Genomic DNA, 15,035 nt, shown 5'->3' with positions numbered 1-15,035 from the left:
TGGCACTGGATGCGCTCCACGGACGCTGCAGGGGCTTCCCCGTCCGGTCCGGGCACCAGGTGTAATCCTCCTGGGAAAAACAAAGAACAATTGCACGAAAGTCAATTCAAAACAAGACCTGGAAACAAGAAAAAGCACAAAGCCTGTCACCGTTTCATGGGCCTGAGGAGGGTCTGACCACTCCATGTGAGAATTAAACCTGTCCATGGGCGGGGAAAATCCCCACCTTTCCCGCCCATAAACGCACCCCTTCCTCAAGGGCGTGCAGAGCAGACCAGCTGGGGCACGGCTTCGGAACCCGTCCCCCTCTGCCGCCCCATCCACATGGATGGATGCTTTTGTCAGGCTGGCTGCCCCCGCCTCAGCCCGTGCCAGGCTGGCTGGCAGAAGCTGTCAGCAAGGCCAGGAGCCAGCTCCCCTTCCACAACATCCATCCCCTGTCCTGCCAAAAAGCAGCTCGGCGGCCGGAGGGAAAATTAATATTCCCCAGCGCCGCCGAGCGGGGAACCTCCGGCGCGTGGCCAGGCCGAGCCCTGCCGTGCCTGGGAGCACCAGCATCCCCCCGCCCCTGCGCCGGCTGGGGACTCATCTTGATTCCATCGGGGCGCAGAGCGTGTCCTCCAGGCAGGGGCCGCAGCCAAAGCCAATCGGCTCTGCCCCGCCAGCGGCCAGCTCCAGGATGGTGTTCCCAGCTCCACGTCGTGCTCCAGAAGAACAGGCCAGCTGTGCCTCGGCTTGCGGGGACATCACGATGCCATTGAGCTGCAGGGGGATGTTTCCCCTGTCCCAGTCCGTGGCACCTTCACCGCACTGCCACCACTTCTCCAATGGGACGGGCAGCACGGAGCCGCTCCCTCCACAGCTCGTGGGGACCAGCGGAAGCAGCATCTCCTCGGCTGCGCTCTCTCCTCTGCGCTGCGGCCACAGGGAAACGCTCCAGGGTTTTCTTCCAGCGCCACGAGACGCGTGCCGCTGCTGCTTGCTGGGCTCCTGGATCCTACTGTGCACAGGGAGGCATCTCTGCTGTCTCCTGGGCCAGGCAGGGCTCCTGCAGCCAAGAATGCTCAAAAAGGTCCTCCAGTGCTGGCCTGTCTGTGGGCTCCATGCATAAACACCACCTGATGAGGTGCTGGCACTCTGCGGAGAGAAACCAGAATCCACCGCTCAGCGGGACAAGGCTCCTGTCCGTGCTCTCCCACATTCCACAGCGCCCAGGCCACACCAGGAGTGCTCAGAGCTGCAGCCAAAAGCTTCCTATCGATCCTCTCTTGCAGAGGACACCAGCACAGAGGCACAGGTGCCACCTCCTCCAGCTAAGCCCAGGAGATGCACCTCCTCACCAGCTGCAAGAGCAGGACGCTTATGTGCCAGCCGCCCCTCCCAACCCCGTTTGTTCTTCCCCTCGTGCCTTGAAGGCGCATCCCCACCTTGAGACACCCGGGACAGGAAGAAGAGCTGGCCCCAGACGATGTCCTCGTTGCTGTGGAAAGGAAGGTGCCCTCAGAACAGCTCATAGAGCAGGATGCCCAGGGACCAGATGGTGGCTGGCTGGCCATGGTAGCAGCCAAAGAGGATCCACTCCGGTGGGCTGTACTCCAGTGTTCCTATGGGACACGGGCGCAGCTCATCAGGCCCATGCTGCTCCCTCCCTCCCAGCCAGCTCCCGTTCCACAACAGCCAGCCCCTGCCCTGCCAAAAAGCAACTTGGCTGCAGCTGGCTGAAGATGGATTCCCCCTCCTTCCTTCCCTCCTTCTTTTCCTCCCTCTTCCCCCTCTGCCAGCCAAGGGGGGAACTCCGCTGCCCGGCTGGGCCCCGGCATTGGGCTCACCTGACATCCGGGTGTAGAACGTGTCCTGGAGGATCGTGCCGCAGCCGAAGTCGATGAGCTTTGCCTCGCCTGTGGCCAGGTCGACGAGGACGTTCTCGGCCTTGATGTGGCGGTGCAGGACGCCGCGGCTGCTGCAGTGCCCCATGGCCTCCAGCACCTGGCGGAACAGCCCCCGCCCCACGGGCTCCGTCAGGAACCGCCGCTCGTGCAGGAAGTACCAGAGGTGCTGACAGCGCTGCGGACGCTCCATGAGCAGCGCGAAGCCCTCGGGCACCTCGAACCAGTCCAGGAGCCGCACGACGCCGGGGAAGCCAGGCCGCGACACCTTCCACAGCAGCGCCAGCTCCAGGGGCACAAGGGCGCCCTTGCGCTGCGGGGGGACTGCGATGCTGTCAGCAGGGCCGATGCTGCGCCGCGCCTCGGGCAGCCCCTGCCCGGCCCCGCCGCGGCTCGCCATGGCCCGGCCCGGGGCGCTGCGCGGCCCCCGCTCACTCCACGCTCGCTGCCCTCGCAGTGTTCCGGCTGCCGCCCTGCCGGGCCTCGCCTCAGCCCCGCCCGGCACGCCCCGCCGGCTCCTCCCGCTGGCCCCGCTCACTCCCCAGCCGCGCCCACTCCGAGATGCGCTCCCGGACACTCGCTTGATGGCCGCCTGCGAGCCAAGGCCAGCGGCAGGCTGAGCTCATCGCCCGGCGCCCGCCGCCGCCCTCCGAGCCAGCCCCGTCTCTTCCTGGGGCGCCGTCGGCGAGGCGGGGACCGGAGTAAACGCTGCCGCAGCCGCCGCTGCCCAGCAGCGGGCTCTGCCGCTAGAGCTGCTCTAGGGGAGGCCTCTCCACCCGTGCGGGCGGCACCGCGCTGCCGCTCTTCTGCCCGGGGCACCCGCCCGCCCGGCGCGCTGCTGCTTGCCGAGCTGCCCTGGGCTGCGGCGGCTCGGGGCCGGCGGCCGAGCTGGCGAGCGGCGGAGGTCGGAGCGGGGCAGCTGCCGGCCACGCTCTCGGCCACGGGGCGGAAGCCGGGCAGCAGCGGGGCGGCTGCGGGCGGAACTACGGCAGGGGCTTCGTTCGGGGCCGGGGCCTCGGCCGGGGCTGGGCCAGAGCCCGCGCCAGGCACAGCCAAAAGCCCGCACTGCTCCGCCAGCACCAGAGCGAGCGGCTCTTCCAGCGGCGCCACAGCCAGGACGGAGAGAGCCCGGCCGAGGCGGAACCACGGCGGGCCGGGCACGGGCGGGCACGGGGCGGCCCCGCCAAGGGGCGCCTTGCGGGACGCGGCATCAGCCGGGCTGGGAGAGGCAGAACACGGACGGCACGGGACGGAACGGGAGTAGAGTGAGTGTGAGAGGGAGAAGGGGATGTCGAGCGAGTGGGAAGTCGAGCAGAAAACCGATCGAGAGAAGCACTGCTGCTGCTGCTGCTGCGGAGCCGCCGGAGATCGCGGCCGTTCCTCCGTTGCCCCCGCGAACCCAACGGAGGAGCCGCCGCGCGCCCCAAGGAACGAAAGAGAGAAACAAACAAATCACACCCCAAAGTCATTCCTATTAGAGAAGTAACCAAAGAAAACAATGTAGCAATAACGAAGACTGTTGGCTTCTGGCTTCTTTCTTCTTTGCATGAGACCAAGCTTTTCATGGGGAACAATTGCCTCTTCTGACAATTTTGCCAGAGTGGACTGGAGCAGAGCATTTACTTTTCAAGTAGAAAAGGGAAATCGTGTCAGTAATGTCATCTCTGTCTCTGTTGACACAGTTGCAGGCTGCCAAAAGACATGGTCTGCAGTGTGGAACTTGGGGCCAGGTTTCTTTTTCTGCCAGAGGATGAGGAGGGGAAGTATCCCAGAATCATGGAGTCGTGGCATGGTTTGGCTTGGAAGGGATCTGGAAAATCCCATGGCTGCAACCCCCCTGCTGTGGCTGGGGACCCCTTGCACTGGACCGGCTTGTCTAGAGCTCCATGCAGCCTGGCCTTGAACACTGTCAGGGACGGGACATGCCCACCTTCTCTGGGCAACCTGTTCCAGGAGAGTCTTTTTTCTGAATCCCTTACCTAAACCTAATCTCTCTCCATTTGGATCCATGCTCCCTTGTCCTGTCCTTGCCTGCCCTCGTACAAAGTCCCTGTCCAGCTTTCTTGTGTGTTGCCCTCAGGTACTGGAAGGCCACAGCTGGATCAAGGCTGGGTCTCTTTCCCAGGCTGAAGAAGCCGAGCTGTGTCAGCCTTTCCTTGCAGGAGAGGAGCTGCAGCCCCGGCACCATCTGGGTGTCCCTGCTGGGCCCCTGCTGCAGCGTGTCCACGTCCTTGCCGTCCGTGCCGGGGAGCCTGGCAGAGGCGGAGGCAGCGCTGCAAGTGCAGGGTCAGCGGCGGGGAGGAGACCCGGCCCTGGCAGCGGCTCCGGGAGCAGCGATCGGCGCTGGGCCGCCCGCACTGCAGAGAGCCGGGGCCCTTGTGCCTGCCCTTGTGCCCAGGGCGCCTTTCCCCGCCGCCCGCCCGCCCGCCCGCTCGGGGGAAATGCCCCCTGTGCCGCCCCTCAGGGCCGCCCCTCGCCGCTGCCCCGGGCGCTCCCGGCGCCGCCTGGAGGGGCCCAGGCCTCGGCCTCACCCTGCTCAGCCCGAGGCCTGGAAAAGCAGATTCAAACACCCACCCAGAAAGTGCCCCAGGATGCCAAGGTCAATCTTTTGTCACCAGCACTGCTTTGCTATCAGAGTCTGGACGAGAGTAGAAAATCACCAGGGGAAAAGAGCATGAACAAGTTCTGCCTTGGCACTACCTCAAGCTGTGGGGTACCAGTTGTTGGTTTCACTGGCTCTGGATTGAAGGCACTTGAGACAGTAATTCATGTTCAGACTCAAGTGTTTATTATTTCTTATCAGTAAAACAGCCTCATTACTGGGAGTTCAGCAGCTTTTCAGTAGAAGGCACAAAATGGCCCACAATCTCTTGTTCCAAGGTCTTTTAAGACTAAACTATCCAATTAGGAACTGACACCTAGATTATTTTCCCTTTTAACCCAATAACTGATCCCAAAGAGCCTGCAATGTGGAATTTCTGCCCAATTACAAAAAGCCACCCAAACCCAGGAAGAAGAAGGAAGAAGCATGAAGAAGAAACCCAGGACAAAACACTGTGCCCTCCATTTTGCTTCCATCCACAACATACTAAAAATCCCAAAACCTCAATTTCTCAGAGTCAGAGTAGACCAAAGCCCAAAAACTGGAGGTGATAAAAATGGACTAAAACCACAACCAAGGAATCTGCATCGCCCTGAAATACCTTTCCCCTTACATCAGCCTGGTGCATATTCATAGAGCCTCATGCATACCCATAAACTACTTTACATATTCCAGGAATGATTTTACGTGGCCCCTCCTTGGGTCTGCCTTTTCAGAGCATGTGTGTTTCTTGGCTGTGGTTTTGGCTCCTTCTCTTTATCACCTCCAGGTTTTGGGCCTTGGTGCACTCTGCCTTCAGACGGGGAGTGCTGATAGTTGGCAGATCTGTACAGGTGTCCTCATCCTGGGTGCATTGGATGTTATCCCATCCAAGCAGGCAGTTTAACAGAAGCAGCTATTTCACAAGCTTAATTAACAACAGAAATAAAAACTTATAACAAAGTTACTTTAAAAAACAGTCCCAGCCCATATTTGATCCCAGTCTGTGTGGTCCTGATCCATATGGTCCCAGTCCCTGGGATCCCAGTCCATATTTGATCCCACTCCAGGCTATCCTGGTCTGGAGGGTTCTGATGCACAGGATCCCCATCCATGTGATCCCAGCCCATATTTGATCCCAGCCCATATTTGATCCCAGTCCGTATTTGATCCCAGTCCGTATTTGATCCCAGTCCGTATTTGATCCAAGCCCATATTTGATCCCAGTCCGTATTTGATCCCAGCCCATATTTGATCCCAGCCCATCTTTGATCCAAGCCCATATTTGATCCCAGTCTGTGGGGTCCTGCACACACTCCCAGGGTCTGGAATTCCAGTTCCCAGCCAGGAAAAAATGTTCCTGCCCTTGAACTTCCTTCCTATCCCCTCAACAAATTGCAATAAAATTATAAACAAAGAAATAATAATTGAACTTTAAAAAATTATAATAAAAATAAAATATAAAAATCTCAACTCTTCTTTACAATACTCCAACAGTGATTCAAACCAAAGCAACAACTATTACTATAATATTACCAATGTATATAAATAAACAAATTATATATCAAGAAATACCTTTTGAAAATTTTAACTCTATGACTAATGTACTTTAGATAAAAATATCTAAAGAAACTACCAAGCAATTTAACACACCTTAGTAAAACAATTCATATTACAAACTAAACACAAAATTACAATATTACAATTCATACACATATGACACATATGACAATATTACAATTCATACACAAAACACATATTACAATTCATATTACATACTAAACACAAAACCAAACACCAGTACAATTTCTCAGACATTTCAACCAAACAATTAAACTTTAATAACATCCTTAAGTACTCCAAAACAATTAAAATTATTTTTAAAAGGTTTATTGGGGGTGCGTGGTTTTATTTGGATATTGTTTTTTTAATTGTTAGAGGCTAGATGATTTAAAAAATGGGACTTTTATAAGAATTGAATCAGATGAAAAGGTGGCACTCTGCAAACAGAACTGACTGAAAATGAACAGGACAGAAATCAGTAACTCTGAAAGTTTTATTTGCTATCAAATACAACCCACACACCCAGCCCCACACAATCCCAATCCCATTGCTCCAAATTGGGATCCCACTTCTCCCAGTCCCCTTCTAACCCCATCTCACCCTGGTGGCTGTGGAATGGAGAGTTTAGCATGGGATTGAGGTTTTTTGAGGAGGGAACAAGGAATTTGAGGTAGGATTGAGCCTTTTTGGGTTAAAATTCAGTTATTTTCAGAGGGATTTGAGTGGTTTTGAGGTGACAGATTCATCCCTCTTGGCTTTTGGAGTGGAAACACATGGAGAAGAGAAAAAAATTCAGGCCAAACCAAAGGAGAAGCAGGCAGGTGTGTTCCCAACATGGATCACAGGGAATGTGAGTGACCAGGGCTGTGCCCAAAGTGCCTCCTCCAGTGGGGGATGGAGCTGCAGCAGCGCACGAAGCTCTTCCCGCACTCGGGGCACTCGCAGGGCTTCCCTTACCGGTGCCTCCGTTGGTGTTTGGTCAAGTTAGAGCTGCAGGAGAAGCTCTTCCCACACTGGGGACACTCGTAGGGCCTCTCCCCAGTGTGGATGCGCCGGTGGGTGACGAGGGTGGAGTTGTACTTGAATCCCTTCCTGCAGTCGGGGCAGCGGAATGGCCTCTCCTCTGTGTGAATCCGATAGTGCTGGAGGAGATGGGAACTGGTCTGAAACCTCTTCCTGCATTTATCACACTCGTAGGGCCTCTCCCCTGTGTGGATGCGCCGGTGCTTGACGAGGTCAGAGTTGCGCTTGAATCCCTTCCCACACTCGGGGCATTGGAAGGGCCTCTCCTCTGTGTGACTCTGATAGTGCCAGAGGAGATGGGAGCTGGTCTGAAACCTCTTCCCACACTTGGAACACTCATAGGGCCTCTCCCCAGTGTGGGTCCTCTGGTGGCTGATCAGGTGGGAGCTCCAGCTGAAGCTCTTCCCACACTCCCCACACTCGTAGGGCCTCTCCCCAGTGTGGGTCCTCTGGTGGCTGATCAGGTGGGAGCTCCTCCTGAAGCTCTTCCCACACTCCCCACACTCGTAGGGCCTCTCCCCCGTGTGGGACCTCTGGTGCCTGATCAGGCTGGAGCTCTCTCTGAAGCTCTTCCCACACTCCCCACACTCGTAGGGCCGTTCCCCAGTGTGGATCCTCTGGTGGCTGATCAGGTGGCAGTTCCACCTGAAGCTCTTCCCACACTCCACGCATGTGTGGGGCTTCTCCCCATCATGGAGCTGCTCATGGAGCACCAGCTCTGAGCTCTGGCTCCATCTCCGGCCGCCTTCCCGGCCCAGGCTGGCTCTTTCCCCCTCACATCCCCGCCATCTGCGTTTGCAGCCCCTCCTCGTGCGGCATCTCCGGGCCTTTTCCTCCCCGTTGGCTTCCTGCGCCGTGGAGCCGCTCAAAACGGCCTCTGCCACCAGGTTCTGCCGCGGGCATTTGTCCTCCCTGCTCTCCATGCTCAGCTCCTGCTCTGGGCGAGGAAGGACAAGGACAGCATGGGATTTGCCTCCGTGCCACAGGCAAGGGCAACGAGATCCCCCCGGGCCGTCTCTGGGGATGCACTGCCCCCTCTTGGCTCTCCCCATTTTGGGATGCCGGGGCTGTTTGGGCTCCCGGGCTCCCTTCTCCCCTCATTCTCTGCTCTGGGCTGCAGCGGCTCCAAGGAGTCCCCCCTGCCCCTCTCCAGGCTCTTGAGGCTCCCGCCAATGGCGGCGCTCCCCCCTCTCTGGCCTCCCCACTTTGGCCTCCTGGGGCACACAGGGCTCTGCTCCTCCAGGCTGCCTCTGCCGGCAGCCGCCACCGCCACCCCCCGATGTCCCCCCGAGGGGCCTTTTCCGCTCAGCCTTGGACTTCTTCATTCTCCAAACATCCCCCAAAAACCCAACCCAGGGACCCCCCGGGATATCCGGGCCGGGCTCCCCCTCCCAGCTCACCTGCGCCATGGGGGGGGGGCGATGATCCCACAGGTGGGGGCTGCGAATTCAGGCAGGGCTCGAGACCGCGTGGCTCCCGCAACTCAGCCTTGATCGGCCCTTGTCCCTCCTCTTCCTCTTCCTCCCGCTCCTCCTCTGTCCTATCTCCACCTCCCTGTCCTCCTCCCTCCTAACCCCGCCTCCTTCCCTGCTCTTTCTCCTCCCGCTCCTCCTCTTCCATCCCCCCTCCTCCTCCTCCTCCTCTGTCTTATCCCCGCCTCCTGCTCCTCTTCCATCCCGCCCCTTCCATTCCTTCTCCTCCTCCTCCCCCTCCATCCCTGCCCTTCCCTCCCTCCTCCTCCTCCCCCAGCAGCAGCCACACCCTCGGTGCCCCGTTCCCGCAGCCCTCGCAGCCCGCGGCAGCAGCGGCCATGGAGCCGGGACAGGTCGGCATGGGCAGCGCGGGGCTCTCGGCTGCTCCCAGCCGCTGCGGGCGGGGGGAACCCGGCCCGGGCCAAAGGAGAGGCAAACTGGGCAAACTGGGGGCAGATCACAAAGCTAAGGATGCAGCAGAAAATGGAGCTGAAAGAGTTATTTTAATATTAACTCCAAACGAGGAAAAACTGGAAATTCCAAAGTTTAGGGAAGCCGAGAAAAAAGAATTAAACAAGATAGGAAATGAACAAGATAAATCAGAGTAATAGAAACTTCTACATGGAAGACAATTACTTAATAAAATGTGCTTACTAGGAAAAGATTAGAAGACGTGCATCAGAAACCCCACTGGCGTACTCAAGCTTTGTGTGATCATTTTTTAAGGAATTTTGGGTGCACTGGGATTTTTGGTGTAGCAAAGCAAGTCACTGAAAGATGCTTAATTTGCCAAAGGATAAATAAAAAGGTGATGAGAAAAACAGCATTAGGAGGTCATGAGTTAGCTCGTCGACCATTTCAAAATATCCAAGCAGAAGTTTGGATTTGTTAGGTTCTGGATTTATTTGGAAAAAAACCCATTTAATCTAGAAGAAAGAGAATATGCCATATGTTAGACAGGAGATTTTAGGAGAATAAAAATCTTTGAAGTATCAGAAACACCCGAGGAAAAAACCAAGAAAATAAAAAGGGGAAATGAAAGGGAGGGGAACAAGAGGAAAAGTCAGAAAGAGAGTGGGATCCTCTGCAGCTCTTGCCCCCTCCGTTGGCGGCCGAGGCGCCTGTCCCGGGTCCCGGCTCGCTGCCCGCCTCAGCTCCGCCTGCCCCGGTTTCCATCCCAGGTGCGGGCTCACTGCCCAGGGCAGCTCCACCTGCCCCGGCGCTGGCGGTGAATTTGTGTGCCCTGGCCCCACTGCCCGGCCCGCGGCCGCTCTGCCGGCCATGCTGGGCAAGATGGGGTTGCTCTGTCCTGCCGCGTGGGCCGAGGTCACCGCGCCGACCGCACCGAGGGCGGGTCCCAGCCATCCCATCCCCGGCTGCCCTGCCCGTGCCAGCTGCGCTGGGCAGCGCCGCTGCTGCTGCCGGGGTCTCCCACCTGCCTTTTCTCTGCCGGGAGCTGCCGGATCAGCCGCCAGAAGCCATGTGGGGGCTGCCCACGCTCCGGCTCGGCCTCCACGGGAAGATCCCCCTCTGGCGATTCCGGCAGCAGACCCTGCCCACACTCCTACCGAGCCTCGGCGGGATATCCTCCCCTGACCCCTCCTGCTCTGAGTTACGTCCCCTTGGTAACCACAGCTCCGGCTGTTCAGGGAAAATCCCTCTCTCTACAGGAAGCACCTTATCGAAACACTAGGAGCTCAGTTAAAAGGCAGCCCTCTCCAAATTCTTTCTCAAAACACGGGAGAAAGGCTACAGAAGGTAAAAAAGTGAAAGAGTTAGATGAAGGGATTGCTCTATTGCCGTGAAGAGAGGTTCCCATGGCAGGGATGCGCTGCCCCGCCCCGCGGGAGCCACCGGCGCCCCTGCCGGCCGTGCCCGGAACTGCACCCAAGGGGAAAGCGCCGCGGCCGAAAGGCCGGGACCGGCTCCGGGCTCTGTTTGTTGGCACTGCCGGAGCTGTTGATACACACTACTATTATTATATTATACACACTAGTAAAGAACCGTTATTCCTAATCCCATATCTTTGCCTGAGAGCCCCTTGATTTCACTATCCTAAAAATTAAGAGGGAGGAGGTTTGCATTCTCCATTCCAAGAGAGGCTTTTTCTGCCTTCCCAAGCAGACACCTGTCTTGTAAAGCAAGACAAGCACCCACAGGCACTGAGGGGGGCTGCAGGAGGGGCAGAAGAAGGCCCTGCAGCACTTGGGCACAAAGGCCCAGCAGGTGAATGCAAGAAGGGAGCAGCAAAAGGCCAAGCTGAAGGCAAAGGCCAGGGCAGAGCTCCTACAGCCCCTGAGGGATCAGCCCCAGGGCCCAAGGGGGCCCCAGCACCCAGGGCACGGCTCGGCCACAAGCACCCGGCAGAGGCATTGCCCTCCTCGGCAGGGCACAGCCCACCCAAACAGCCCCTGGCAAGGAATCAGGGCTCCGGCTGCAGGGCACAAGGACACTGCAAGCAGAGACAGCAGCACCCTCAGGACCAGCAAGTCCAGCCCGTGATGGACATGGATTGGCAGGGCTGTCACAGCTCCCATCACACCAGGGACCCTCCACACTGGAGCCCTTGAGAACATTCAGGTGGGGCTGCATTGAGAGGAGGCATTTCCTGATGGACACAGGGGCCTCTCAATCTGCTCTGAATCTTAGACCTAAAGGGGAAAATAGTAAAGGAATATTTTAATTTTTAAGGGAATGAGTGGGAAAGATGAGCAGGTATGATTTGTTCAACCACTATTAGAAGCTGTGGGGGATAGGTTTGAAATAAATTTCTTTTTCTTCCTCCTGTGATTGTAATTAACTAGGAAGGAGGTTGAGAGCTGGATTTTAATACTGTAAAAAGGGATACAGAGGCTAGTTCTGTTGTACCTCTGTGTCAAAAGTCTGACAAGGCCTATGCTGAAGTGAACCCAGAAGTGTGGGCAGCCCCAGGGAAATACAGAAAATTAGATATGGAGCCTCTACAAATTAAAGCAACCAGGACAGGCAATACCCTGTTCCAAGAGAGGGAAGGAAGGGCTCACAGCCTGGTATTGAGTCCCTGTTAAAGGCAGGGCTTTTGGAGCCAAGGATGTCTCCCTACAACACTCCTATCTTGCCAGTCAACAAACTGGATGGATGGACACAAGGGGGAAACACAGAATTTTCAAGTGTTAAAATTAAGATTAACTGAGGCGAGCCAGGCTGGGAGAGATTGATGGGACATTCCCTGGCCTGAGGGAGACAATGTGTTTGTGGATGGCTCTGCAAGGGCAGCAGGAGGGAAAAGAGCTACAAGACAGGCTGTTATTAAGGAAGGGGAATCAGACAAAGCGCAGGTCACCGGCCCATGCTCAGCTCAACCCGCGGAGCTGTGGGTGCTTGTAAGAGCCTGGCACTGAAATGCCCTGAGCAGGAAGGCTTCAAAATCTTCTGCTGACACCATGGCACCTAACAGGGGGGCAAAAGCAATTCTGACTGCTTCAGCAAGCACTGGATCAGTTATTAACCTATTGCTAAAACAAATAATTCAAAGATAATGGATTGTGGAAGCAATAGATTCAGATGGGGAACTCATTTTACAGGAAAGACCCTTCAGGGGGTTATGGCAGCTTTAGGAATACAATGGGACCTCCATAACCCCTGGCAAGCCCAGAGCTCGGGTTGGGTAGAAAGAATGAATGGGGAAATAAAGAAACACCTTTGGAAGCTGGAGATGGAAACCAAGATGCCATGGGTACAGCTTTTGCCATTGGCCTTGGCAAGAAAAAGAGCCAGACCCAAGGCAGATATTCAATTATCTCCCTTGGAATTCATGTCTGGAATTCCTTACCTGGGCAATTCTCCACCTAGTGCAGGGTGGAAATAAGGGATGTAAATGTAAGGCAGGCTGTAGCCAGGATCCTGTCTCCTGTGGAATCTCTCCCCCAGGAAGCTGGGCTGGCACAGAGCCTGCCCTGGGACTTTGCTGTTGCCAACACCCAGCCAGGCCATCGGCTCCTGCCTAAGGAGTGCAAAGCAGCACCACTGGTGGCCAAGGGGCCCACGCCAAGTGTCCCTGAGGCCAGAAACAGCCGCCAGCACAGCTGAGCACGGGGGGACCCCTCAGCCTGGCCTCAGGGGCTCTGAAGCCCCGGAGATTTGCACTTCCCGCCTGCAGCAGGACCATGGGAGCCGCCCCTGAGCCTGCCCTGAAGGCAACGCAGCAGCAGCCAGGGCTCCACAGCGGGCCAAGCCCCTGGGCCTGCCCACAGATCCTCTGCTCAAACCCTCGGGAATCCTGGCCACCCTCCCCTGGCACCTCCAGCCACTGCGGCCAAGCCTCGCTGCCGCTGCTGCAGCTCCAGCGCTGGCTGGGCCTGCACTGCCACAGCTGCTGGGGAGCACCGCGGCACAATTCCACCCTGGGGCTCACTCACACCCACACTCTGGGCTGACTGCGACTGCACTGCTGCAAAATGTACCCATCCTGCTTCTTTTAAATCTTATTTCTCTGCTCAGAAAGGTTTCTCTACTCAAAGGTTTGCCTTTGGGAATGAAATTTTAAAGGTTTTTTTTAAGGGGTTCCCAGTCTGTTCGGATGTTAAACTCATCTCCACCACTCAATGGAGACGAGTTTAACATCCGAACAGACTGGGAATAGCCCAAAAGACACCCACAGAGATAAGGACCAGCAGCAAAACATCAACGCCCCGCAGCAAACAGCAACCAACAGCTACCCCAGACACTGCCCCGGCACAGCTGGAGACACCTGGTCTGGAAAAGGCTGAGAAGGAAATCCAGGAGTGTGGGCGGAATTCACATCAGAGGGGAAGAAATCCGAGTCTAATAGGAAACCAAACACTAAAAACTTACACAACTTGGAAGCAATGAACATTAAAGCAGTGGATTTAGATTGGTTCAGACTACGTAAAGTTTAGGAAAAATCGAGTAAAACTGACATGTCATGGAATGATTTTTCCTGCACAGCCAGGCTATGTGTGGATGAAATTATTTCTGTTGCACATCCTGGCCAGAACCAAGTAATGCCTTGACTCTCTCACACTAAAGAGATTCTTGGAGAGTTTTTGTTTTCCCTACAGTTTCAGTGATAAGATTACAACATGAGAAACATTTTTTATAATAATCCTACTTTATATTGTCAGGTAGGTTTGGGACAGAAGGGTGAGAATCAATTTTTGGTCTGGGTTTTTCCATGTTCGCCTTTATGTTGCATTTTGCAAAATTGAAGAGCTTTAACCGTGATACTTTTAACTCTTAAATAGTTATAATTTTTTTAAAAAAAGCAGGGTGAAGCTGCAAAGGGAAACAGCAAATGGAGAATGTTGGGAAAACTTTACTATAAATAAATGGGGGGGAATTGAGATGAGGGACTACATTTTGTTCGTCACGAAAAAGAGACCAGTGTGTTACAAGAGTTGTCTGCTGACTATTTCTGTACTACTTCATGAGATATGAGCCACAAGGATACCAGGGAAGGGGTTGCAGGAGCCCACACATAGTCCCACCCAGCAAATGGTACAAACAGATAACTCACAGAAATAACGACCAGGGAAAGGCTGGGGAAAGGGCAGGGGCAGATTAACACCCAGCAGGGAAACCTTTCCCGCTGACAAATGGTACAAGCAGATAACTCACAGAGATAACGACCAGGGAAAAGCTGGGGAAGGGGCAGGGGCAGATAAACAGTCTGCAAGGCAGGATATTTGCTTGCTTAAGCTTGATAGGGCACAGTTTGCAAGGCAGGACATTTGCTTGCTTAAGCTTGATAGGGCACATATTGCGTTAATCATAAGATTTTGGTAATTTTCCACAGAGAAGTCACCAAATAAGGACATAGGGTGAAGAAGACGCGGCTGAGGAAGACTCCGCAGCCTTTTATCACCGACCACCAGGAGACAGAAGGATGACCCCCTAGCAACAACCAGCGCAGGCGCAGAGAACTCCGAGATAACATGGACTCCTGAAGGATGGAGAGGATAAAAGGACTGAATCAGAAACTAGTTGGGGCGGCAGTAGGTGGAGCGGAGACTCCCCTGTCGCCCAGCGCTGAGCCTTTGCTTACGTAGTATAACTGCTTCAATAATTAATAAATTCTTTGATTGGAAATTACTCGTTTTGAGTCAATTTTATAACAATGGGGTGTCCAGGGGGTCCCTGTGCCCAGGAAAGGGGGTGCACGGGCCCCGGTGTTGAGGAAGGTGGTGGGTGGGGGCTGTGGAAGGCAGGAGTGGGGGTCCAGGGGGTGCTGGGGTCAAGGAAAAGCGGGGGCTGGGGTGTCTGAGAGGGGGAGGGCCGGGAAAGGGGGTGCAGGGGGGCATTGGTGCTGCATGAGGGGGTGCAGGAGGGTCCCCGTGCTGGATAAGGGGGTGCAGGGGGGGTCCCTGTGCCTGAGAACGGAGGGTTTGGGAGGGTTCCAGTCTCAGATATGGGGGTGCACGGGGGTCCTGGTGCAGTGGAATGGGGGTTCAGGGGGTCCTGGTGCTGTATAAGGGGATGCAGTGGGGTCCCGGTGCCCAGGAATGGGGGTTC

At 55.8% G+C, this 15,035-nt stretch overlaps 1 protein-coding gene and 1 pseudogene across 1 annotated transcript; both read right to left on the bottom strand.

Moving 5' to 3' along the window:
- Positions 1 to 585: 585 nt before the first annotated feature.
- Positions 586 to 2,286, bottom strand: LOC139605245 (serine/threonine-protein kinase pim-1-like; annotated as a pseudogene).
- A 4,223-nt stretch (positions 2,287 to 6,509) lies between these two features.
- Positions 6,510 to 8,536, bottom strand: LOC139605207 (zinc finger protein 436-like). Its single transcript, XM_071456549.1, has 2 exons — positions 8,454 to 8,536; positions 6,510 to 7,990 (listed from the first exon to the last, which is right to left on the bottom strand). Exon 2 carries the CDS (start codon positions 7,974 to 7,976, stop codon positions 6,984 to 6,986), a length of 993 nt encoding a protein of 330 aa, XP_071312650.1. The 5' UTR covers positions 7,977 to 7,990; positions 8,454 to 8,536; the 3' UTR covers positions 6,510 to 6,983.
- Between the last annotated feature and the right edge of the window lie 6,499 nt (positions 8,537 to 15,035).

This window comes from Agelaius tricolor, unplaced genomic scaffold (assembly GCF_023055355.1).
Source record: "Agelaius tricolor isolate 1412-34295 unplaced genomic scaffold, bAgeTri1.0.p SCAF_61, whole genome shotgun sequence".
In the NCBI taxonomy this organism is placed as follows: domain Eukaryota; kingdom Metazoa; phylum Chordata; class Aves; order Passeriformes; family Icteridae; genus Agelaius; species Agelaius tricolor.
Note: the sequence above shows the minus strand (reverse complement) of the source record. Positions and strands in the feature narration are given on the sequence as shown.